The 27,754-nt window shown below is 37.2% G+C and overlaps 1 protein-coding gene across 1 annotated transcript in view; it reads right to left on the bottom strand.

The window, feature by feature from the left end:
- Nucleotides 1–2,309: 2,309 nt before the first annotated feature.
- The window catches only part of MANEA (mannosidase endo-alpha), a 63,743-nt gene continuing 38,298 nt past the window's right edge, over nucleotides 2,310–27,754 (bottom strand). Inside the window, exons 4-5 of the mRNA XM_030315991.2 lie at nucleotides 4,088–4,164; nucleotides 2,310–3,073 (exon numbers count right to left, since the gene is read on the bottom strand). Coding sequence (XP_030171851.1) covers nucleotides 2,416–3,073; nucleotides 4,088–4,164 — 735 coding nt within the window. The 3' untranslated portion in view covers nucleotides 2,310–2,415. The remainder of the gene's footprint in view (nucleotides 3,074–4,087; nucleotides 4,165–27,754) is intronic.

Below are 27,754 nucleotides of genomic sequence, written 5' to 3'. Positions count from 1 at the left end.
CTTAAGGGGACAATAAAACAAAGATTTTCTATACAGTCAAAACAGACTGATTAAACCATAAAAGAATTATGATTCATGCATTGCATATATTACACTGTTTATTGAATTTACACCTATATAGTTTAGGCAATCAGTTCTTTGCTCTCATTTACTTGTGATTATAATGATATAAACTGTGTTGTAAGTCAAATGATGCAGGCAGCTGTAATGAATACCTGAGGAAGGGTTTTGAGAGCATTTTTGAGGGTAATTATTGAAGATGATTCCTAATAATTTTTTTAACAGGTGAAAAGACACACGATGTTCATATAAATTCTTAAACCATTATATCAGATTCCAAACATTCTTCCCTTGAGAATAACTTTCTGCACTGAAGACAGAATCTGTTTTATCTTACTTTGAAGTCTGATTGTTACTGGCTGGATGGGGTCAAGTTCAGAGGTAAAGCATGCTGTTGATTATCTAGGTCTGCAATGAGAGCAAAATAGGAAGTGATGGTATTTGTGTTGAGGATTTGCTGACCTTGTTTTTATCCACTTTCCCTTAATCAGAACCATTTCACAAAACTTTTCTGTCACAGTAGGTTCAAATATATAGTACAAGCAATGTCAAAAACTCCTCTGTAGTATTCTTCAAAATTTAATACAGTGTGATTATTAGGCATGATGTATTTAGAATTCATCCCTAGGATAGCATACAGTGGCTAACTGGATAGAAGAAAAAAAAATCCACAGGTTCTATCTGTATGAGTGGTCCTATGAAGATGCTTGCTTACATCATTATAGTGATTTATTCTTGTCATTTTCTGAGAAAGTGGATTACTATTATTGTAATTTCCCATCGTCTGATCATTCTGAGAAATGGCAAATTAAGTTATAAGTTTAACACTAATCTTGCCTCTTTTCAAAGAAATTTTACTTCAAAATCACTGATTGAAAATAAATTTCATCACCTGATGGACTATTTTATGATAAATTGTTAATTTACTGTTAATTCTACTGTTAATTCTACTGTTGTTAATTTATTTCTGTATGAGTATCTCTAAACCCTGAAGATTTATATGTATTTTTGATTAGTACTGCCCAATTGCTTCTCTTTAATAAATAATATTCATGTAAGCATATATTTTTTACTATATTTCTAATTACAAATATTAACTATAAGAACTGGAGAATGACATATACTCTATTATTAAAGAGATTCATTGTTGGGGCGCCTGGGTGGCTCAGTCGGTTAAGTGTTCGACTTCGGCTCAGGTCATGATCTCATGGTTTGTGAGTTTGGGCCCTGTGTCAGGCTCTGTGCTAATTGCTCAGAGCCTGGAGCCTGCTTCAGATTCTGTAGTCTCCTCTCTCTGCCCCTCCCCTGCTCGTGCTCTCTCAATAATAAATAAACATTAAAAAAAAATAAAGATTCATTATTAGCATACAGGTAGATTAATTTGTCACAATATGACAAACAACTGATCACAAGCATTACACGTGATAGGTACCATGAATGTATGATGTTTTTACATGGGGATGTTATTACATACAATAAAGTATTTTAAATGAGATTATTTCAATCATTAAATTGGTAAAAGTAAAATGTAGGAATGGATTTAAGATATAAAAATATTTTCACTTCCATGGCCTTAAAATGCTAAGTAAATTTTTTCTATTTTGGTAAAAATAGCTAAAAACAAGAAGGAAATCCAATGACAGGTAAGAAAGAAAAAAAATTGATACTAACAAGTTGGTCTCTGATTAACGTTGAATTTTAAAATATGAATAACAATTGTGAACTATGTTTTCTTAATAACTGATAAGCAATTGTTAACTTTTATGAAACAACTTTCCACAGCTTCTAAAATCTGTAATTCATCGATGTGAAGCAGACACATTAGACGGACAAAACACCAAGCGTGCTATGGTTTATCAAAATTCCTCAAAGGATGATGCAGGCCTTCCTCACACAATAGGATTCACAGTAAGACTGATGTTATGATTACATTCCCTTAAGTATTTTTATTGGAGACTTTAGTGTTCAAACTCTGGATGACTGAATCACTGAAAAAATTCTACATGAAACATGTACACTATCGTTTAAGCCTTATTTTCCTCAGTAGACATACCAAATATGCACACAATCTATTTCTTTGGGCCCAGAATACAAGTTTGATGTAACTGTGCACTAATTATGTAACACAAGCATTTACTGTGAAATGAAAGTACCAAAGTAGAATTTTAACTGCAAATTCAGAACATTGTGCACTTTTCTCTCATTTTTTCAGTGCAGCATTGTGAAGGGTGGCAATGATGACATTACCATTTTTAAAAAAGAACAAATTCTTTTTATTAAGTGTATCAGTGTATACTGATTGACAGTTATTCCTAAAACAAAAAATGTTTATTGATTTCTAGAATTATAAATGCATTAAGAAAGAGGCAGCTCATGATCGAATGCATAAGCAGCTCTTTCCTTACTGTATTTTTCAGACCACTTGCGAGTTAGTTCTAGATAAAGACTTGGTTTATGAGGCCGGTAATCTAGGTATACCGTATTACTGGTTCTTTTGGGAACAGCTTTTTCAATCTGAGTTCCTTCGTGCCACTCATTAAAAGAGGTGATGGAAATTACACTGGGGTGGGCATGGAGTGCGGCACCCAGGGCAGTTTCATAGTACTTCCCGCTGATTCGGTTCCGAGTATTTTGAGCGTTCCACGGACGGATGCTGGTGTCTATGTATCCTGGGCCCACACTTGGGATAAACAGTAGGTTGAACTGATCACAAAAAAATTTTAGCCCTGCCCAGTTCTCATAGGATGAGCCGTAAGTAAAGCCGTTTGTGGCAAAATATGTGTAAATTCCATCAAAACCACCTTGTAGAATATCATACCTATGTTTGCTTTCTACTAGAAGTGCAATGAACAGTCCATCATAAGGAGAATTGCGAATGCTTTGAGACCCTGTGGTGGTTAACAGATTGGCCCATTTTTCAGGCTTTGTGATATAGGAATCATAGATATAAAACATAGGAAGGGCATTGCCAGTCTTAGTCTTGTACCTATAAAAGGCTGGATGACTTCCATACCTAAAATACAAAAATATGTAAAAATGAAATGAATATCTGCAACTCATTTTCCATAGACCATAACTGTTTCTATATTGAAAATGAAGGTAATGCATGCATTTTATTTTTTTTAATTTTTTTTTTTCAACGTTTATTTATTTTGGGGACAGAGAGAGACAGAGCATGAACGGGGGAGGGGCAGAGAGAGAGGGAGACACAGAATCGGAAACAGGCTCCAGGCTCTGAGCCATCAGCCCAGAGCCTGACGCGGGGCTCGAACTCCCGGACCGCGAGATCGTGACCTGGCTGAAGTCGGACGCTTAACCGACTGCGCCACCCAGGCGCCCCGGTAATGCATGCATTTTAATAAGCACATTGTTCACTTTGAGGGGGATCAGTTGTATTATGGGTAATGACTAAAAAAGTATTTTCAATTTTGCAGATTAGAAAAATGAGATACTGGATACATGAAGACATTACCTAACAACAAATTAATTATCTTATATTGAGGTTTACAAATAATGACCAATACCATAAGAAGCCCATTTTCTATATGAATATGTCAACTGCTTCCTACTAGTAATCAATGTCTCCCTGTTGCTGACGAGTTTCTTTTAAAGAGTATATAGTATCTGTCACAGTTCTCATCAGTAAAATCCTTGAACAAAATTAATAAATGTTTCCTTATAATCAGATTAAATATAAATATTAGATGTGAGTCCACTGATAGAGAAGCAGTTCATGTTTAATAATTAGACAAAACTCAATATTTGTGGTTTAATAACATCAATTTAAAATATTTTATATCATTTATACGATATGAGAAATCATAAACAGCTTAATAAACAGTAAAGTGAACAATTTACACAGAAAGTGAATTATAAGGAATTTCATAAATATTCCTCAAAATGATTAGTTTTAATGTATCAGATCATAACTCATTCAAATCTCTCAAATACATTTAAATTTACTCTTCTTATAACTGTAATTATCACTGGCTCATAAAAAATAATTATAAACACAGAAGAAACTCACTTGTCTATAATATATTTGACATTTTTGTACATGTTTTGATCATCCCGATTGCTATATGGCTCGATGTGAAAAGTGACCTAAAACAAAAAATTGATTAGAGAAATTATTTATAATGTAAAAAGGGTTATTAAAACGTGGAATATACTTTCATTAATTTAAGATAACATTTATGTTCAATAAGTAGTCAACAGAGAATTCTAAGGGAGAAAGCTCTTAGTCAATGTTGTTACTGTGAAATAATATGCTCAACAGTTTATACTTTTTACCTCCATTCTCATGACTCTCTAAAGTAGTTACTAAGTGAGTCAGACACTTGGAGTCAAAATGGGCAATCTGAATTCAGAACCCAAATGTCCGACCACCATCCAATATGTCTTCCTATATTTCTTATAAAGAATAGGGATATATTCTACATCCAGACATAGGTTTTTTTAAAAGAACATGGTCCAGAAAAATCTGGATGGATTCTGTTCCCAGGTATGACCAACTAAGTTTACATTTAAATGGAGTCAATAGAAAATATCTTTTTAAAGTTTATTTATTTTGAGAGACAGAGTGGGGGAGGGGGAGAGAGAGAGAATCCCAGGCAGTCTCCACGCCGTCAGTGCAGAGCCCCACAAGGGTGTCAAACTCATAAACCATGAGATCATGACTTGAGCAGAGATCAAGGGTCATATGCTTAACCGACTGAGTCACCCAAGCGTCCTAATAGCAGGTATCTTTAAATAACAAAGTCTTCTATCATTAAAACAATATTTCACAAAATAATCTACATATGTGTACTATTACTCGAAGGATTTATTCCAAAATTACTGAAAAAATAATATGTGCTAGTACTATGAATGCTTGTTGATAATGGTTTATAGATAGATCTCAACCATAACCAAAAGTATTTTTTAAATACTGTGCACAGAACAATCATTTTGTAAACTGAAAAACATTACTTATATACAAATTTTAAAAAACTAATTATGGCTAGCAAAGCCATTTTGAATGCTACTTCCAACTAGTACTTAAGATGTGAGTATCAAATAATGTGAAAATTTTCACTTTCATTACTAATTTTACTGACTTATCAGTAGTCCTTAAACATCTTTATGACAATTGAATAACATCAAAATGTTTATCTTAACTTTAGGGTTTGGTCTCTATGAAGCATGCACGTAATTAGAAACTTCTAGGGGGTGTCTGGGTGGGTTGGCCAGTTGAGCATCCAACTCTTGATTTTGGTTCAGGCTATGATCCCACCCAGGGTGATGGGGTCAAGCCACACATTGGGCTCCATGCTGAGTGAGCATGGGGTCTGCTTGAGCTTCTTGCTCTCTATGTAAAAATAAAAATAAATTTCTATGCTACTGCAATATAAAGTGCCTTTGTTTTCAATTACCCAATTAAAGTAAAATGAATTTTACATAAATCAGTGCTAACAATTGTCACAGAAGTTTAAAGTCAGATAGCATTTAATGAAAATATTCCCTACATTGTATAATATTATCGAGACTTCATTTTATTAATAGGAAGTTTTATCATTAAGATCAAATTCAATTCTGTGTGTTGTAAGTATTGCTAGGATAGTCATAGTTTTCAGTAGCTCTGGTATTTGCTTTTTAACTTCAATGAAAGCAGATTGGTAAGGATATAGGTATTCTTATGTAATGTTACCTTGGGTAATTCTCCCTTTAGATGGAATGTTGTATTTTCTAAGTTTTCATTTTATAAATAAAGGGTACCATATTAAGCAAACAGCCTATGTCAGATACAAATGACATCCTTCCTTCTTTTGTAAAGTATAGCTCAATATATTTACAGTAATTAAAAAAGCCATTATTGATAAATATATAATATTTTCATTTTCCCCTCATATATTTCAAACTTTTTAATTATAATATCACTTTGTAGGTTTAATGATGTAACCTAGTTACTATTTCTCATTCAATGGGAAAATCCTATTAGACCAATGCTAAAATAACCTTATAAATGATAGAATACTATAAATAAAATGAAATGCAATGCTTTAGATTATGGAGTAAGAATCATGAATGTTTCTTCATTTCAGGTTTCTACTTCTGACCTCTCCAGCTCCTCTCCACCCTGCAGCCAAAGTGAACATTCTAAAGTGAACATCTGACAGTCCTGGTGAGGTCAGCAACATGCTGGCATAAAATGTTTCTCCTACTTATCCCCCTTTTTAATCAAAAGATTTGACATTCATACATAAACCAAAGCACCCTCGTGGGTGTTTTCAGACCTATCACCTTACTCCAAAGAACCTGGCAGGAGTCTCACCCACCAGTGCAGCCAGTAAGAGACAAACCAACCTCTGTAAGAGCTGGGGAACCAGAGAAGGTAGCCAAACTGCCTAGACCCCTCTTGCCACTATGGGACAAAAATCGGGTGAGTGCAGATCTGAACAGGCACTCACACATCAGAGAGAGAACATGCTCCTGAGTCTAGACTTCCCTAAGGCAGACTCTAGCACACTACCCTAAAGGGAAAAATATAGGAGTTTGGTTGCAGAAGAAGCAGTAAGAGAAACGTTCCAGGCTAAGAAAACACTGAAGGGTGCTGATTTATCTGGTGGCAGTGACCTCTCCTGCAAGGGAAAAGAAATCAGTGACTGCCTACTTACGGCAACTAGAGAAATCCATTTTCTGCTTCAGCACATGGAGTACTAAGGTGGGAGCTCTATAACTGGAAGTTGGGAGGATACTGGAAAAGAAGCAGGTAAGAATTTCAAATGGTGTGAGAAGGACTGTGCTTGACAAGAAGTACCACTCCTGGGATCATCCTACTGGGTCTGTGGGAGCACCCAGTGCTAAACCCACACCTCCCCTCGAGGTCTGTTAGTTCCTTGTGCAGGATTCTCAAGTGCCACCGTGAGAGTAGTCTCTAGTAGACAGCACAAACTTGAGCTATAGTGCCACCTTCTAGAAAACAAAAGAAATGCTTGTAGTCTGGTAAATTATAAGAACCAGAGAAAACCTAAAAGCTTTAGAAAACTGCCCCAAAGGAGGAACAAGATGACGAGAAGGTTTCTTCAAAAACACAGAGGAAAAATACAGTAACAATACTATAGAACATAATACCCCATCTGAAGACAGTAAGCAGAATTAAGGAGGTATCTTCTACTTCAAATGTGAAAGCACCAATAAATATCTACAAAGGTTATGAAAATTCAAGGAAACAGGGCATTACTAAGAGAAAATTATATTCTTCAGCAATCAAGCTCACAGGCACAGGGTATTCTGATCTAACTGATAAAGAATTTAAGATAGCTATAATGAAGAAACTCAACAAGTTCTAAGAAAATTCAGAAAGACAATTCAATGAAGTCAGGAATTAAAAATACAAACAAAATGTTTTTTTACCACAGAGAATGAAATTATAGAAACAGAACAAATTCTGGAGCTGATAATTCAATAAAACAGAGAGCATATATAACAAGGCCCATCACACAGAAGAAAGAATAATTGACACAGAGAATAAGAATTTTGAAATAACACAAAAGAGAGAAATTAGAGTTAAAAAAAAGTGAAGAAAGCCTATGTGAGTGGTGATTATCCATAAAGGAGGCAAATATCAGAATAAATCAGGATTTCAGAAGAGACAGAGAAGGGGGCAGAGTTTATAAATAAATTTTTAAAAAGCTGAGAACTTCCCAAACCTGAGGAAAGTTATGTATGTCCAAGTCTACCAACTAATAGATAACCCTTTTATCTCAATACCCAATGACCTTCTATAAGACATAACTGTCACAAATAATAAAGCATATTAAAGACATCCAATTTAAAAAAAAATGTAACTTACGTAGGAATTCCCATTAGGCTATCAGTGTATTTCTCTGCAGAACATCTACTGGCCAGGAGAGAGCATGATGACATATTTGAAGTGTTGAAAGACAAAAACTTGTCAGCCAAGAATATTTAATCTGGCAAAGTTTCCCTTCAGATATGAAGAGGAAATAAAGGCTTTCCCAGACCAATGAAATAAAGTTCACCACCACTAAATCTGCCTTGCAAGCAACCTGATAAAGAGTTCTTCAAGCTAAAACGAAGACATGCTAATAAGCCACATAAAAACATTCAAAAGTACACAACACACTAGGTAAAAGTAAAAATATACCTTAGAAAACTGTAACTCTATATTAGGATGGTGTGTCAACTCTTCAACTACAGTATAAAAGTCAGAGGAAAAGCAGGAAAAATAAATACAGCAACAATAAGTTGTTAAAGAAAAAAACAGGAGGTCAATTGGAACATCAATAATAAGACAAAACCCACAGCAAATTGACAAAGGAGGAAACAGAACATACCACCATGAAAAATAACCAATTTACAAAGGTAGGCAGAAAGAGAGGTAAAAAGAAATAATGGAAATATAAAAGCTATTAATGGTTAAGGACTTACTAAAAAATCACTCTAAACATAAGTGGTTTGAATTCACCAATCAAAAGGCACTCTGGCTGGCTGGATAAAAACTAAGACCCAAGTATTTGGTACCAACAATGGATACACTTCAGCTTTAAGGATGCATGTAAAACTTGAAGAGATGGAAAAGATACTCCATGCTGAAGTGGAATTGCAGTAGAACATCAAATTTCAGAATATAAATTCAAAGAGGGCTGAAAAATTAAGCAAAAATCGTTAATTTTTTATGGCAATGTTTCCATGTGCTGTGACAATGATGCTGTATTTTAAAAGTATTTTTGTGTTTCTTCTGGTAATACTTTCCCCTAAAATATCAACAGATATAATTTATTGTACTTATGCTAATTATGGTTAACTTTCCTCTTTACAAAATTGTGTCTCTGTGAGTGTTAAATATTTTTGTTTCTTTGTAGTTTTACTTTATAATTTATTTGATATAAATGTTAACTCTAGTAGGGAAAGAAAATAAAAAACGGTTCCAATTCAAGATAGTGACGTAGGAAGAAGATCCTACACTCACCTAACATGGACACACTATATCTATAGCTATATCTATGGAATAATTTCCTCTGGAAAAAAAAAACCCTAAAACCTGGCAGCATGAGCTCTTCACATCTGGCAAACATGGGAAAAACCATATCAAAGTATATAGGAAAGACTGAGACAATCTTATGATAAACCCACCCCCGATCCATAATCAGAAGGGGATTCAAAAGCTGGAGCTTCTCCCAGAGAAGCAAAGTGTTTGATCCCACATTGGGTATCCCACTTTTAAGACTGCCACCTGACAGAGGAGTCCCCAAAACATCTGGCTTTGAAGACCAACAGGGTTCATACCCATCAGACTGATGGTTCTTAAAAGATTCACGTGCCGACTCACCTGCCCCGGGGCCCAGCACAGAAACAGTTCTTTGAAAGGTGCCCAGACTTTATGTCAAAGAGACTCATTTGCTAATGTTAAAGCATTGATCTGAGAGGCAGGGGCCTATGGGAATACTCTCTGGGGAAGAAGGCCGGTGGGTGAATTCTTCCTGATCTCTCTCTCTGTTGTGCTCTAGAACACCAGTATCTCCTAAAGGAGAGCTTTTACCCATGTCTGGTATCCCGGTTTTTATGTCTGGTGACCCAGTTTTTGTGTCTGCCACTCAGGAAACACCCCTTGATCACCTGGCTCTCAAGAACAAGGAGCTTATCATCTTAAGGGACCCAGGAACACAACAATCAGAGAGGCAGTTCTTGGCAGACTGGCACTCCCCTGGGAGAGTATTGATAGCAGACTGAAACCCAGTCCCAAATGGAGAAAGAAGCCTATTTGCTTGTCCAGGAGCTCTGACCAGAGGGTTTGACCTAAGGCTTCTGATTTGGCACATTTATAGATATCCAGAGAATTGCTCAGTGGATGCAGTATTTACGTTCTCCATCTGCCTTGCAGTAGAACATCAAATTTCAGAATATGCCCCTGCCCTTATCTTCAAGAAAGGAACTTAAGTTCTTGGCTGGTGGCTTGATTTGTACAGCTGCTTCCAGGGGACACCTCCACATCACCTGGCTGTGCTGGCCAGTGGAGTTAATGCTCACAAATGCCACAGGACTGTAACACACAGAAAAATAATTCTTAAACAGATACCACCTCTTTGGCATAGCAACAGGTAACAACTAGGAGCTCAGTCTTTTTGTAAAAGAAGCCTAATAGTTTGTCATCACTGCAATCTGAGAGGCAGGCTTCTAATTAAACACATTTACGGGCTGACTGTAAACCTTTCCTGGGCCCTCAGAGGGCCAGGCACTATCTCTGGTTCTCCCTCTGCTGCACTTCAGAGCATCAGCATCTCTTAGAGGGGGCCTCTTACATGTGTCTGGTGCCCTGATTTTTGCAGCTGCAACCAAGAGGATAACCCTTGAATGCCTGGCTCTGGTAGCAGCAGTGCTGGAGTTCTGGAGTCTCCCAGAAATGCACTAACCAGAGACTTGGTGGCACAGGTACTTCGTGGCACAGCACACAGCAGACTGAAACACAGCCCCATTCTGTCAAAAAAAAAGGCAGACTTGCTTGTCCTGGAGCTTCGGCCTTAGGGAAAGATTTCAGGTTTGGCACACATCTGGAGCATACAGAAGTGCTTTCAGGGAATGTAGGTGAGAGGATGTGGTCTTTGCGCTCTCCCTCTGCTTCACAGCTTGTGGAGTCTCCCAGAAAGGAGCTAATAAACTTGTCTGGTGCTACAATTTTCACAACTGCCATGCAGGCAACATATCCAGATTGCCTGGCTCTGATGACTGGTGGGTCTCACGTCTGTGGTCCCACTGGACTGTATTTATTTGTATTCTTTAAAAAGCTACTGCCTGGGGCACCTGGGTGGCTCAGTCGGTTAAGCGGCCGACTTCGGCTCAGGTCATGATCTCGCCATCCCTGAGTTCAGGCCTTGCATCGGCCCTGTGCTGACAACTCAGAGCCTGGAGCCTGTTTCAGATTCTGTGTCTCCCTCTCTCTGACCCTCCCCCGTTCATGCTCTGTCTCTCTCTGTCTCAAACATAAATAAACGTTTAAAAAAATTTTTTTTTAAAGCTACTGCCTAACTAAGGCTCTGGTTTATCAGCCTGAATCTAGGTGCTGATGGAGGCTCTCTCTTGCTTTGTATAACTATTTGGAATACCCCAACTACAGGGATCTATTAAAAATAAAATAGAGGGTGCCTGAGTGGCTCAGTTGGTTGAGCATCCGACTTTGGCTCAGGTCATGATCTCACAGTTTGTTAAGTTTGAATCCCACATTGGGCTTGGGCTCACTGCTGTCAGTGCAGAGCCTGCTTCAGATCATCTGTCCCTCTCTCTCTCTCTCTCTCTCTCTGCCCCTCTCCTGCTTTCCCTCTCTCTCTAAAAAATAAACATTAAAAATAATCTTAACAGACAGCCAAAAGCTAGGGCAGGGTTGAGTTTTAAGGTTCGGCTCCTGTATAAGGCCAACCATTCAAGACGGGGAGAGATGGTTGTTTCATCTAATGCATAGAAACCAACAGAGAGTCAAATAAAATGGAGATAGTAACTTACCTGATAAAGAGCTGAAATTAATAATCTTAAATATGGTCACAAAACTCAGAAGAATGGATAAAAAAGTGAAAACTTCAACAAAGGGATAATATTAGAAAGTACGAAATGAAAGTGCTAAAGAATTAAATAGCTGAACTGAAAAATACACAAGAGGGATTAAATAGCATGAAACAGAAGAAAGGTTCAGTGAACTCGAACACAGGGCATAGGAACTCACCAACCAGAACAGCAAAAAATAAGTAAGTAAATAATAAATAAATTAATTAAAAAGAATGGAAAAATAGTGAACCTAAATTAAGGGATTTTTATAGGAGAACATCAAGTAAACATTTGCATGACAGGGGTCCCAGAAGGAGGAGAGAGAGAGAGAAATGGAGATGTAATGTAGAACACAGTGACTACAGTTCCTAATACTGCACTGCATATTTGAAATTTACTAAGAGATTAGACCTTAAAATTTTTATCACAAGAAAATTTTACAATCATGCGTGGTGGTAGATGTTAACTGGACTTAGTGTGGTGATTATTCCACAATATATATAAATATAAAATCTTTACACTGTACACCTGAAACTAATATAATGTTACATGTCAATTATACCCCATTAAAAAACAAAGGAAATCAAAGAATGTCTCAACACAAATGAAAATGGAAACAAAACACACCCAACGGAATGCTTCAAAACTAGTTCAGAGACAAGTTTATAGATGATAGATGCACATATTAAAAAATGAAAATGAGAAAGGTCATATATAAACAGCCTAACTTTATACCTCAAGAAACTGGAAAAAGAACAAATTAAGCTTAAAGTTAGCAGAAGGAAGGAAATAATAAAGATCAAATAATAAAGATCAAAGATCAAATGGAAACCAGAAAAGCAATAGAAAAGAGTAACGAAACTAAGAGCTGTTTTTTTGCGAAGATTAACAAAATTTACAACTCTTAAGTGAGAATGAGACAGAAGACTCAAAAAAGAAATTACAACAGACCCTATCAAAATAAATAGGATAAGAGACTACTCTGAATAATTATATGCCAACAAATTAGATAACCTAGAAGAACTGGATAATTTCCTAAAGACACAGAAAAAGAAAATCTAAGCACACATTAAGAGATTGAATCAGTTATCAAAAGCTTCCTGATTCATGAAACCCCATGACCAGATGTCTTACTTAACTGGGAATTCTACCAAATATTTAGAGTTACTGCTAATACTTTTCACTATTTTCCAAAAAATAGAAGAGCAGGAAACACTTCTAAACTGATTGTATGAGGCCAGCATTACCGTGATGCCAAAGCTAGATAATGATGCCACATGGGTAGAAAACTATGGACCTTCTGAAAAGACAGGCACAAGTTCTCAACAAATATTAGCAAACTGAATTCAAGAACTCATTAAAAAAATTATATACCATGACCAAGTAGAAATTATCACTGGGAATCAAGATGGTTCAACATACTTAAATCAATGAGATACATCACATTAACAGAATGAAAGAGGGGCGCCTGGGTGGCGCAGTCGGTTAAGCGTCCGACTTCAGCCAGGTCACGATCTCGCGGTCCGGGAGTTCGAGCCCCGCGTCAGGCTCTGGGCTGATGGCTCGGAGCCTGGAGCCTGTTTCCGATTCTGTGTCTCCCTCTCTCTCTGCCCCTCCCTCGTTCATGCTCTGTCTCTCTCTGTCCCAAAAATAAATAAAAAACGTTGGAAAAAAAAAAAAACAGAATGAAAGATAAAGATCATATGATGATCATCTCAATAGATGCAGAAAAAGCATTTAAAAAAAATACAACATCCTTTCATCATAAAACCCTCAACAAATCTGATATAGAAAGATCATACCTAACAATGCTCTAGACTGTGGATCAGGTTCAGGTCTGCTCTGTGTGCCTTACCATTCAGGGTCCTAGGCACAAAGAGCACCTGGTGCATCCTGTTCTCGTTGAAGAGAAAGGAACACGACCATGGACAATGCTTATGCTCAGACATGGTATACATTACGTTTCTTCACATCTCATCAGCCAAAGTAAGCCATGAGGTCAAGCCCAACATCAGTGGGGCAAGAGGTACCCTTACTCTTTTCCACGGAGGGGAAAGGAAACAGGAATATTGGCCAAACAATGACACAAATATACCAAAACATGTCTCACTCAAGTACTGTTTCACTGCTATGTTCATGAAGATATAGGAGGGCATGGGGCACCTGGGTGGCTCAGTCAGTTAAGTGACTTTAGCTCAGGTCATGACCTCACGGTTCATGAATTTTAACCCTGCATCAGGCTCTGTGCTGACAGCTCAGAGCCTGGAGCCTGCTTTGGATTCTGTGTCTTCCTCTCTCTCTCTGCCCCTCCCCCTTTCACCTTCCCTCCTTCTCTCTCTAAAATAAATAAACATTAAGGACAATTTAAAAAACTAAAGATCAGAGCTGGATTTTTTTCTACCCTGTCTTTGCCCTCCTATACCTTTAAAAATTTTTTTTTAATGTTTATTTTTGAGAGAGAGACAGAGCATGAGCGGGGGGCAGGGGGGAAAGAGAGAGAGGGGAAGACAGAATCCAAAGCAGGCTCCAGGCTCTGAGCTGTCAGCACAGAGCTCGATGTGGGGTTCAAAGATGAACCATGAGGTCATGACCTGAGCTGAAGTCAGAGGCTTAACTGACTGAGCCACCCAGGCACCCCTGATTTTTACAGTTTTTACAAAACCAACCTACTCAGTGACAGTTAAAAGTGATATAGCTCTTATTCCAGTGAATACACTGACAAATATATGAGAGAGCAGATATCTCTCTTTGAAAACTCATGATTTATATTTTAGTTTTACTCATTTACTTTGCTCCCCCTTGAAGAAATTAATCCACATTTGCTAAAGATCATGCAAAACAAGTAACTACAGTGTATTTTTTATTATTCTTGCTTGTTTGACTTAAAACGCACTAACCTAAAATGACTCTTGGTTGAAGTTAATAAAAATTGCAATTACTAAGTACTTAGTGACTAATACTAGTTATACTATTATGTAATGAAAACTAATGAGCTATGACAAAAGCTTAACTATGAGACAAACTCATTTTTGAGCAAACTCTCTTTCCTAAACAACAACAAAAAAAGAGAATAAAGGAAAAACATTTTCAGCTCAGAAAGTAGCAAGAGAGGAGTAAAATAAACCCAAGCAAAGAATGAGAAAAATATCAATCAAGGTTGAATACAATTAATACATTAAAACTACTGGAATATTTTAGGGACGCCTGGGTGGCTCAGTCAGTTAAGTGACTAACTCTTGATTTCAGCTTGGGTCATGATCTGGTTCTTAGGATTGAATCCCACACAGGACCTTGCACTGATAGTGCAGAGCCTGGATGGATTCTGTCCCTCTCTCTCTTTCTACTCCTCCCCCACTTATGTGTTCTCTCTCTAAATAAACACTAAAAAAAATTGAATATTTTAAAAATAAAATTGATAAATTGAAGAGCTGCTTTCTTAGGGGTAAGGGACTAATACTAACTCTATACTAATCAAATTGGAGAAAAGGGGAGATTACTTCCTGGGGCTGAAAATTAGCAAGCAAAAAAAGTTTTTACTAATAAACCCATTTATTTTACCCTTAAAGCTTCAGGTTTGGTGACAAATGTGTATTGTGGGCCCTAGTTTATTAGCACAGAACTAAGAGAATTACTCCTCCTTTGTATCATATTGCCTTAAAATTTTAATTTTAGTAAATTACTGTCATTATTTAAGCATTAACTTTTGTTTGAACTAGAAAGCAAAGTATCCATTCTTTATAAAAACAGGATATATTACACTTTATCTATTTACAAAAATATCCTTTCAACAATATTACAGAAATCACACAAAAATCCAATAAATAAAACCATCTTATGGTTTCATGTCATTTCATGACATCTTATGATGTCATTTTAAAATGAGGAACATAAGCCAAGAAGATGAAGTAAGAAACATAAAACTCCAGAGCTAAGAACCCCAGTCTCATGGTTCCCGGTCTACTTTTTTAAAGCACTGCATAATTGCTCCCCACATACAAATCAAAAAAATTGTCCTAAAAAGTTTGTAAAATATTAGACTCTCTGGTTTCAAATTTTTCTGATCATCAGATATAAAATTTGAGACACACATTTGCAAACAACATGATATTCTGTTAGAAAACATGAAAGACCACCAAAAAAATTGCTAGAATACATGAACTCAGCAAAGTTGCAAGACATAAAATCAACATATAGAAATCTCTTGCATTTCTATATGCCAACAATGAAGCAGCAGAAAAAGAAATCAAGAAATCATTCCCATTTGCAATTGCACAAAAAAACATAAGATAACTAGGAATAAACCTAACCGAAGAGGTAAAAGATTTATACTCTGAAAACTATAGGAGACTTATGAAAGAAATTAAAGAGGACACAAAGGAATGGAAAAACATTCTACGCTCATGGATTAGAACACTGTTACAATGTCTACACTACTCAAAGCAATCTACACATTTAATACAATCCCTGTCAAAATACCACCAGCATATTTTGCAGAGCTAGAACAAACAATCCTAAAATTTGTATGGAACCACAAAAGACCTTGAATAGCCAAAGCAATCCTGAAAAAGAAAAATAAAACTGGAGGCATCATCATTCTGGATTTCTAGCTGTATTACAAATCTGTAGTCCTTGAGACAGTATGGTACTGGCACAAAAACAGACACACAGATCAATGGAACAGAACAGAACCCCCAAAATGGACCCACAACTATATGGTCAACTATACTCCACCGGAAAAAAATGGTACTGGGAAAGCTGGATACTAACATGCACAAGAATGAAACAGGACTACTTTCTTACACAATACACAAAAATAAATTCAAATGGATGAAAGACTTAAACGTGAGACAGGAAACAATCAAAATCCTCGAGGAAAACCCAGACAGGAACCTCTTTGACCTCCACTGCAACAAATTCTTACTGGACAAGTTGCTGAAGGCAAGGGAAACAAAAGCAAACATGAACTATGGAGACTTCATCAAGATAAAAAGCTTCTGCACAGTGAGGGAAACAATCAACAAAACTAAAAGGCAGGCTACAAAATGGGAGAAAAGAGGGGAGGGGCCGACATGGTAGGGAAACGGGGATCCGAAGTTCCCTCATCTCACAAACAAACCAGTGCTGAAGCTAAAGGACTTTGAACTCTGAGAGTCTGGGAGGAAAAGAGACAGTCATGCTTCCAGGCACCCACTGGGACAATCTGATGGGCCATAGGTGCATGATTGCAAACCCAGAGAGAGAAAACGAAGGAGGGGAGGGATCCCCTTCTGTGGAGAGACAAAGGGAAGAGCAAGAGTGGCTGAGGAAGCTTAGGACTGTATCTGGACAAGAAAAAAACAAAACAAAACAAAAACATGGATCAGGAAGGAGAAAGAGCCAATCTCTAACTGAGGGGCTTTCTCCAGACAGGGGACTGGGGCTGGCTGCCCATATGGTGCACCTGGGGAAGAGGGGAGCCAGCCCCAGGCTCAGTGGCTAGGTCAGGGGTGCAGTCCACAGTAGGAGAAAGCAATCCTCTCCCTGGAATGCTGTGGGACAGGGCAGGTCCCCCTGCACCCGCAGCTGGGGACCACATATTGGGTGGCGCACAGCTGTGCTTCCCCAGTACCAGGGCACACGGACAGGAGTTTGAATCTCAGCCAAGCACTGGGGCTTGGGAGTCAGTGGAGCAGGACAAACTGACTCGTTTTTGCCCGTGGCACTGTGAGGACGGCTCGAACAGAGTGGTTTGGCTCACTGGGTCCATGGAGGAGAGACTGGGGTGTCACTATTTTTCTCCCCATCACCAACAAGGGGGGACTTCAGCAAAGGGCCAATGGGGCCCACAGAGGAGGGGGGACCCGCCTACACCAAACCACACCCCTCTGCGCCTGCTAACTGCCTATCTACTGGAGCAGGATTGATACTGATGAACCAGACGGCCTCTTCTCCAGACCAGCGCTGTTGCATTGCCTGATCTAATTCTCAGACATTTATTATATAGATATATTCTTCCTTCCTTTTCTCCTTCTCATCTCTTCCCTCCTCTACTCTGGTTACTCTAAATAGGTCTTTAAACAAACCAAAACCAATCTATTCTCTTGATACATGTTCTATACCTCCTTCTTTATTCTCCTTTCTCTCTCTCTGGATTAAACCATATAGTTTCTCTGTCTGGGTAACTATTTTCTTTTTCTTTTTCCAAGTGTCGTCTTTATTTTCCTTTCTCTCTCTCTCTGGATTAAGCCACATAGTTTCTCTGGTCAGTTCTTATTCTTTCTTTTTCCCTACCCCTGTCATTTCTCTCTTTGTATGGGATAAGGCCTCTTCCATCAGCACCACCTCCACCCTGTTGTTTACTAGTAGCTGGTGTTTCTGGTTTTTTGTTTTTGGGTTGTGTGTTCAAGTGTTTTTGTTTTCTGTTGTTTTTGTTTGTTTTCCTTTCCAGGGCTACTTCAAGGAACAAATCAAAGCACATATGGTGAAGGGTTCAAAATATCACTAAGAGCAGGGAGACAAAGTAGCCAAACTCACAACAATAGAGAGCAAGTAGCACTCTCCAAAAAAACACCTCCTATAGGGCCAGGCCCTGGACAATGTATGACCCCCCTTTAATATAGCAGTGCTTGCAGGTGCAGGACACATACAAAGCTTAAAACACATAAGGGACAGAAAACTAGCCAAAATGACAAAAATGGAAGAATTCCCCTCAAAAGAAATTCCAGGAAGAAATGACAGCTAAAGAATTGCTCAAAACAGATATAAACAATATGACTGAACAAGAATTTAGAATAATAGTCATAAGATTAATTGCTGGTACTTGAAAAAAACATAGAAGACAGCAGAGAATCTATTGCTGCAGAGATCAAAGAACTAAAAAATAGTCATGATGTATTAAAAAAAATCTGTAATGAGGTGCAAAATAGAGATGGCAAAAACCAGAATTGAAGAGGCAGAGGGGAGAAGAGTAAAATTATGGAAAAAGGTGAAAAAAATTCTGGATCACAAGGGGAGAATTAGAGAACTAAGTGACTCAATGAAACAGAACAACATCCATATCGCAGGAGTTCCAGAAGAAGAAGAAGAAGAAGAAGAAGAAGAAGAAGAAGAAGAAGAAAAGGGGGCCTAAGATGTGCTTGAACAAATCATAGCTGACAACTTCCCCAATCTGGGGAAGCAAACACGTTGAAATCCAGGAGGCACAGAGAACTCCCTTCAGACGTAATCTGAATTGATCTTTTGCAAGACATATCAGAGTGAAACTGGCAAAATACAAAGATAAAGAGAGAACTCTGAAAGCAGCTGGGGATAAACGGGCCTTAACCTGTAAGGATAGACAGACACATGAGGGTAGTAGCCGATCTATCTACTGAAAATTGACAGAAAGGAGTGGCAGGAAATTTTCAAAGTGATGAATAGGAAAAATATGCAGCCAAGAATCCTTTATCCAGCAAGCCTGTCATTCAGAACAGAAGGACAGATAAAGGTTTTCCCAAACAAACAAAAACTGAAGGAATTCATCAGGACTAAACCAGCCATATAAGAGATCCTAAGGGGGACTCTGTGAGTACTGCAAAGACCACAAAGGACCAGAGACACCACTATAAGCATGAAACCTACAGATAACATGATGACTCTAAATGCATATTTTTCATTAATAACACTGAATGTAAATGGACTAAATGTTCCAATCAAAAGACATAGGGTATCAGAATGCATAAAAAAACAAGACCCGTTCTATTCTCTGTCTATAAGAGACTCATTTTAGACCTGAGGGCACCTTCAGATTGAAAGTGAGGGGATGGAGAACTATCAACAAAGCTGGAGTAGCCAAACTTATATCAGACAAACTGGACTTTAAATTAAAGGCTGTAACAAGAGATGAAGAAGGGCACAGTCTATCCATCAAGAAGAGCTAACAATTAGAAATGTTTATGCACCGAATTCAGTAACACTCAAATATATAAAACAATCACAAACCTAAGCAATCTTATTGGTAAGAATGTGGTAATTGCAGGGGACTTTAATACTCCACTTACAACAATGGACAGATCATCTAGACAGAATATCAATAAGAAACAATGGTCCTGAATGATACACTGGAGCAGATGGACTTGACAGATAAAGTTAGAACTTTTCATCCAAAAGCAGCAGAATAAACATTCTTCTTGAGTGCACATGGAACATTCTCCAAGATAGATCACATACTGGTTCACGAAACAGCCCTCAATAAATACAAAAGAATAGAGATCATACCATGCACTTTCAGATCACAATGTTATGAAACCTGAAATCAACCACAGGAAAAAGTTTGGAAAACCTCCAAACGCATGGAGGTTAAAGGACATCCTACTAAAGAATGAATGGGTCAACCAGGCAATTAAAGAAGGAATTAAAAAAATATATGGAAACAAATGAAAATGAAAACACAACAATCCAAACCCTTTGGGATGCAGCAAAAGTAGTCCTAAGAGGAAAATACATTGCAATCCAGGCCTACCTCAAGAAACAAGAAAAATCCCAAATACAAAATCTAACAGCACACCAGAAGGAACTAGAAGCAGGACAACAAAAAAACCCCAAACCCAGCATAAGAAGAGAAATAATAAAGGTCAGAGCAGAAATAAACAATATAGAATCCAAAAATAAAAATAAAAATAAAACAGTAGAACAGATCAATGAAACTAAGAGTTGGTTTTTTGAAGAAATAAACAAAATTGATAACCCCTAGCCAGACTTCTCAAAAAGAGAGAAGACCCAAATAGATAAAATCACAAATGAAAATGGAGTTATCACAGCCAATCCCTCAGAAATACAAGAAATTATCAGAGAATACTTTGAAAAATTATATGCCAACAAACAGGACAACCTGGAAGAAATGGACAAATTCCAAGACACCCACACACTACCAAAACTCAAACAGGAAGAAAGAGAAAATTTGAACAGACCCCAAACTAATGAAGAAATTGAATCAGTTATCAAAAATCTCCCAACAAATAAGGGCCCTGGATCAGATGGCTTCCCTGGAAAATTCTACCAGACATTTAAAGCAGAGTTAATACCCATCCATCTCAAATTGTTCCACAAAATAAAAATGGAAGAAAAACAGCATTACCTTGATTCCTAAACCAGACAGAGACAGCACGTAAAAGGAGAACTCCAGGCCAATATCCCTGATGAACACAGATACAAAAATTCTCAACAAGATACTAGCAAATCAAATTCAACAGCATATAAAAAGAATTATTCACCATGACCAAGTGGGATTCACTCTTGAGCTGCAGGGCTGGTTCAATATTTGCAAATCAATCAATGTGATACATCACATTAAGAAAGGATAAGAACCATATGATGCTGTCAATAGATGCAGAAAAAGCATTTGACAAAATACAACATCCTTTCTTAATAAAAACCATCAAGAAAGGAACATACTTAACATCATAAAAGCCATGTATGAAAAGCCCACAGCTAATATCATCCTCAATGCGGAAAAACTGAGAGCTTTCCCCCTGAGATCAGGAACATGACAGGGATGTCCACTCTCACCACTGTTGTTTAACATAGTGTTGGAAGTTCTAGCATCAGCAACAAAAGGAAATAAAAGGCATCAAAATTGGCAAAGAAGTCAAATTTTCACTTTTTGCAGACAACACAATACTCTACATGGAAAACCCCAAAGACTCCACCAAAAGACTCCTAGAACTGATACATGAATTCAGTAAAGTTGCAGGGTACAAAATCAATGTACAGAAATCGGTTGCATTTTTATACACCAATAATGAAGCAACAGAAAGAGAAATAAACGATCCCATTTACAACTGAACCAAGAACCATAAAATAGTTAGGAATAAACCTAACCAAAGATGTACAAGACCTGTATGCTGAAAACTATAGGAAGTTCATGAAGGAAACTGAAGAAGACACAAAGAAATGGAAAAACATTCCATGCTCCTGGATTGGAAGAATAAATATTGTTAGTATTTGTTAATAATATTTGTATATTAATATTTGTTATTATATTTGTATATTGATATGTGTTAATATTGTTAATATTTGTCAATACTACCCAAAGCAATCTACACATTCAATGAAATCCCAATCAAAATTGCACAGGCATTCTTCTCAAAGCTAGAATGAACAATCCTAAAATTTGTACAGAACCACAAAAGACCCCAAATAGCCAAAGTAATATTGAAGAAGAAAACCAAAGCAGGAGGCATCACAATCCCAGACTTTAGCCTCTACTACAAAGCTGTAATCATCAACACAGTATGGTATTGGCACAAAAATAGACATATAGACCAATGTAACAGAACCCAGAATTGGACCCACAAATGTACGGCCAACTAATCTCTGACAAAGTAGGAAAGAGCATCCAATGGAAAAAAGACAGTGTCTTTAGCAAATGGTGCTGGGAGAACTGGACAGCAACATGCAGAACAATGAAACTAGCCCACCTTCTTACACCATGCACAAAAATAAACTCAAAATGGATGAAAGACCTAAATGTGAGTTAGGAAACCATGAAAACCCTAGAGGAGAAAGCAGGCTACCTCTTTGATGTCAGCCGCAGCAATTTCTTGTTCGATATATCTCCAAAGGCAAGAGAATTAAATGAAAAAATGAACTATTGGGACCTCATCAAAGTTTCTGCACTGCAAAGGAAATCATCAACAAAACTAAAAGGCAACAAACAGAATGGGAAATGATATTTTCAAATGACATATCAGATAAAGGGCTAGTATCCAAAATCTATAAAGAACTTAACCAAACTCCACACCTGAAAAACAAATAATCCAGCAAAGAAATGGGCAGAATTCTAAAGACATCCAAATGGCCAACAGACACATGAAAAGATGCTCATCGGGAAACACAAATGAAAGCCACACTGATATACCACCTCACACCAGTCAGAGTGGCTAAAATGAACAAATCAGGTAACTATAGATGCTGGCGAGGATGTGCAAAAACAGGAACCCTCTTGCACTGTTGGTGGAATGTAAACTGGTGCAGCCGTTCTGGAAAATAGTGTGGAGGTTCCTCAAAAAATTAAAAATAGAGCCACCCTATAACCCAGCAATAGCAATACTAGGAATTTACCCAAGGGATACAGGAATGATGATGCATAAGGGCCTGTGTACCCCAATGTTTATAGCAGCACTTTGAACAACAGCCAAATTATGGAAAGAGCCTAAATGTCCATCAACTGATGAATGGATAAAGAAGATGTGGTTTATATATTCAATGGAATACTATTTGGCAATGAGAAAGAATGAAATCTGGCCATTTGCAGCAATGTGGATGGAACTGGAAGGTTTTATGCTGAGTGAAATAAGTCAGTCAGAGGATAGATATATTTTCACTCATATGTGGGTCTTGAGAAACTGAACAGAAGACTATGGGGGAAGGGAAGGGGAAAAAAAGATACAAACAGAGAGGGAGGGAGGCAAACCACAAGAGACTATTAAATACAGAGAACAAACTACGGGTGAATGCGGAATGGGGGAGAGGGAAAATGGGTGATGGGCACTGAGGAGGGCACTTGTTGGGATGAGCACTGGGTGCTGTATGTAAGCCAATTTGACAATAAATTATATTCATTAAAAAATGGGAGAAGATATTTGCAAATGACATATCTAATAAAGGGTTAATATCCAAAATATATAAAGAACCTATCAAACTCAAAATAACGTAGAAGACATGAACAGACACTTTTCCAAAGAAGACATCCAGATGGCTAACAGACACATGAAAAGATGCTCAATATCAGTCATCATCAGGGAAATACATATCAAAACCATGATAAGATACCACCTGGCACATGTCAGAATAGCTAAAATTAACAACACAAGAAACAACTGGTGTTGGTGAGGATGCAGAAAAAGGAGAACCCTCTTGCACTGTTGGCAGGAATGTAAACTGGTGAGGCCACTCTGAGGAAGAGCATGGAGGTTCCTCAAGAAACTAAAAATAGAACTACCCTACAATCCAGCAATGGCACTATAGGTATTTATGCAAAAGATACAAAAGTACAGATTCAAAGGGGTACATGCACCCCAATGTTTATATAGCAGCATTATCAACAATAGCCAACAACAGAGAAAGCCCAAATGTCCATCAACTTATGAATGGATAAAAAAGATGTGGTATACATACACAATGGAATATCACTCATTCATCAAAAAGAATGAAATCTTGCCATTTTCAATAATGTAGATTGAGCTAGAATGTATTATGCCAAATGAAATATGTCAATCAGAGAAAGTCAAATACCATATGATTTCACTCATATATGGAATTTAAGTAATGAAACAGGTGAGCATATGGGAAAGGGGGGAAGAGAAGGGAGGGAAACAAACTGCAAGAGACTCTTAATGATAGAGAACAAACTATGGCTTGACAGAGGGAAATGGTTGGTAGTTGGGCTAGATGGGTGATAGGTACTAAGGGCACCTGTTGTGATGAGCACTGGGTGTTGTGTGTAAGTGATGAATCACTGAATTCTACTCCTGAAACCAATATTGCACAGCATGTTAACTAAAATTTAAATTAAAAAAATACTGTAACATAATAAAAAAAATCTGATGCAAAAAGACTAAGTATGTTGGCAATTAGACATCTTTGCCACATTCACCTAAACAATAAGCTTTAAACAGGAGAAATCCAAACCTATCCCCATTCATCAGAACACCCTCAGGGTACCTTTAAACTCTGAAAGTACAATCTAAAAAGCCAGCTTTCTTGGGTTGTGAAGGCCCCTTCCCTCTCATATCCCAGGATTATAATATCTATAGTTATAGAGAGGAAGAGTAGCCCTTGGACCTGTTTTGTAGAAGATAAATCATATCACTTATCCAGTTTCAGACTTGGTGCCAGAATTTGCAAGGTCTGTATATTTGCAGATTTCAAGTGCCAATGAAAGCTAACTGAATGGTACAGGGGACATGGCAAATGACAGCTCTTCCCAGTCACCTAATTTAGGAGATGCTGCCTTAAGAGCTTTAGGGTTATAAAGTAGGAGAAGGCTTTATGGACAGGAATTAAAAACAAACAAAAAAAGACAGAAAAAAGAATTTGCCTATCTAGTTGCTCCCGCCTGTTTCCCTAGAGTTCCAGTTCTACTCCACAATAAACTACTAAATCCTTAGGCTGTGAAAGAAGTATTAAAACTAAGTTTCCTCTTTTTATTTGGAAATAATTTACCTGTACCAGACAAACCAGCTGTATTTAATTAGGATATATAAACTGGAAGAAGTTTCAGAGCAAATAAAAACCCTCAGTGATTTTTAAGAGTGGTAACAACCTGAAAATTCAGAGTAACTAGTCTCTAGTGAAAAGATACTGATTCACATTTTCATCAAGATTTGCTAACATACTGCCTTAGAAAAACAAGAATAAACCTGAAGAAAAATGAACAGCCTGAGAAGAATTATTAGACATGAAAATTACTGCTTAAGGACAACAGTGGAGTGAATAATGCAAAAAACTAAACCAGTACCAGGAAGACAAGATTATTAAATACATTCCTTTTATACTTCATTCTAAATGATTCTTCAATTATATACTAGAATTCCACATAAAGTGCTTTGTTTTTGGACTGTTTCATTTCATTGATCTCTTTCTGTATAGTAATGCTAATGCCATACTTCTAATATCTATCATTTTATAGTACATTTTGTTATTTGGAAAAACAAGTTTTTCCCTTCATTAATAAACATTTTTTTTAAGTCTTACTTTTTTCTAACATAGTTATAAACTTTAGGATTAGGTGGTTAAGTTCTATAAAATCTCATCAGAATTTTTCATTTGGATTGCACTAAATTTACAAATTAATTATATTAATACATAAAATACAAATGTTTAAAAGAATGGCCACTTGGCAATTTTGACTCTTCACAATAAATTCATGTTTCTCCAGGGGTGCCTGGGTGGCTCAGTCGGTTAGGGGTCTGACTTCGGCCCGGGTCATGATCCCACACTTAGTGGGTTCAAGCCTTGCGTCAGGCTCTGTGCTGATAGCTCAGAGCCTGGAGCCTGCTTCAGATTTTGTGTCTCCCTCTCTCTCTGTCCCTTCCCTGCTTGCACTCTGTCTCTCTGTCTCCATGAAATAAATACTAAAAAAAAAAAAAAAAAAAAATTAATTCATGTTTCTCCATTTATTCAAGTCTTTTATATCCTTTCATAAAATGCCAAAGATTTCTTTGTATATTTACTGCTATACTATCTTCAATGTACATTTTTTCCATTCTTTTCCCTATAATACAAGAATCCTCTTGACTTGTATATTCTTTGGGTTTGGCCACCTTATTGGACTCTTTACACATAATAGTTTTTAGATAGTTTTCATGAGTTTTATAGGTATTTTCCACTTGTAAAGAATGGTAATTTTACTTGGAACACTTTTAGTTAAAATGATTTGTTCAGAATTCAATCACTATTAAATAATACTGACGATTGAAGGCATTCTTGATTGATCTTGGCTTAATGAACAAGTTTTACCATTGTTTTTCCATTAAATGTTTGATATAGGTTAGTAGAAGACCTCATTTATCAAGTTAAAAAGCTTGCATTACAAGATTACTAATGAGTTTTTATGTAGTCAAGATTTCAGTATCTGTTATGACATATTTTATCTCCAGTAAACTTTACTTAACATTCATATAGCGCTTACTCTGTGCCAGACACTGAGCACTTTTCATATATTACTTCATGTAATCTTTCCAACCACTCTGCAGATTTTCTTTTTCCATTTGAAAGATGAGAAAACTCAGGCATAAGTGTTACATAGTTCTTATGTGGCTGAGTCAGGATTGAATGCAGAGATTTGAATTCAGATTTCATACTCTTGAAACCTTTCTTTAGCTTCTTGCTAATGAACACTTCTTATCTGCATTTTTGCTTTAGGAATTTTGCATATATTTTCATTAGTGAGATCAGTCTATAAATCTTTCTCACGCTGTACTTGTTTAGTTGGTCTACCAGTAGATAAATCCATAGAAGTCAAAGTGATAGTCACTTCTAAGATTAGGTCAAGAAAACACTGGACTCTGTCTCAGATCATTCACTAAGGGGAAACTAGCTGCCATGTGTTAAGGGGACTCAGGTAACTCTGTGGGAAGGCTTACGTGATGAAGAACCAGAACTGCCATTCCAACAGCTGAAAGGAACTGAGGCCTGTCAACCTTTGCATAAGAAGCTTGGAAGTGGATCCTACAGCCTTCAGATAACTGCAGCACCAGCAAAGAAACTGACTACAACCTCTTCGGAGACCCTGAACCAGACCCACCAGGTTCAGCCACTTCCAGATTCTCAACTTTTAGAAAATGTGTGAGATAATACATGTTTGTTCCTTTAAACTGCAGAATTTTACGGCAATTTGTTATGTAGCAATAGATAACGGGTAAACTCTCCACTGTATTTTAGTATCATAAGAATCAGCTGTTTCTCAAAGGTTGACTAGAAGTAATGGGTGAAATCTGATGCTATGTAAAGATATGCTCAATAAACTTTTAGATTTTTTTCTATGATACAAGTTAATTCAGAATGAACTATCACAAGGAGAAATTAAGAAAATCCCATTTACAACTGCATCAAAAATAATAAAATACCTAAAAATAAATTTAACTAAGAAGGTAAAAGATCTGGACACTGAATAGAAGACATTGAGAGAAACTGAGGTAGACACAAATGGAGAGATACTCCATGTTTATAAACTGAAAGAACTAATATTGTTAAAACATGCATCCTATACAAAGCAATTTATAGATTAAATCCCATCCCTAGGAATATTCCAATGGCATTTTCAACAGAAATGGAACAAATGGTCCTAAAATTTGTATGGAACCACAAGAGAACCAAAACAGAGAACGAAAAAGAAACCTCGAAGTATCAAGGTCCCTAATTTCAAATTGTATTACAAAGCTACAGTAATCAAAACAATGTGGTTGGTACTGGCAAGATCAAAATCAGAGATATAAATCAATGGAACAAACAGAACAGAAAGCTCCCTCCCCCAAAACCCACACAGAAGAAAGCTCCCTCCCCCAAAACCCACACAGATATGGCCAATTAATCTTCAACAAAGGAGACAAGAACACACAATGGAGAAAGGCCAGTCTCTTCAATAAATGGTGTTGGAAAAACTGGACGGCTACATGCAAAAACCTGAAACTGAACC

Source organism: Lynx canadensis, chromosome B2 (assembly GCF_007474595.2).
Source record: "Lynx canadensis isolate LIC74 chromosome B2, mLynCan4.pri.v2, whole genome shotgun sequence".
In the NCBI taxonomy this organism is placed as follows: Eukaryota; Metazoa; Chordata; class Mammalia; order Carnivora; family Felidae; genus Lynx; species Lynx canadensis.
The sequence above is the reverse complement of the archived record's forward strand: the minus strand, read 5'-3'. Positions and strand labels throughout refer to the sequence as shown.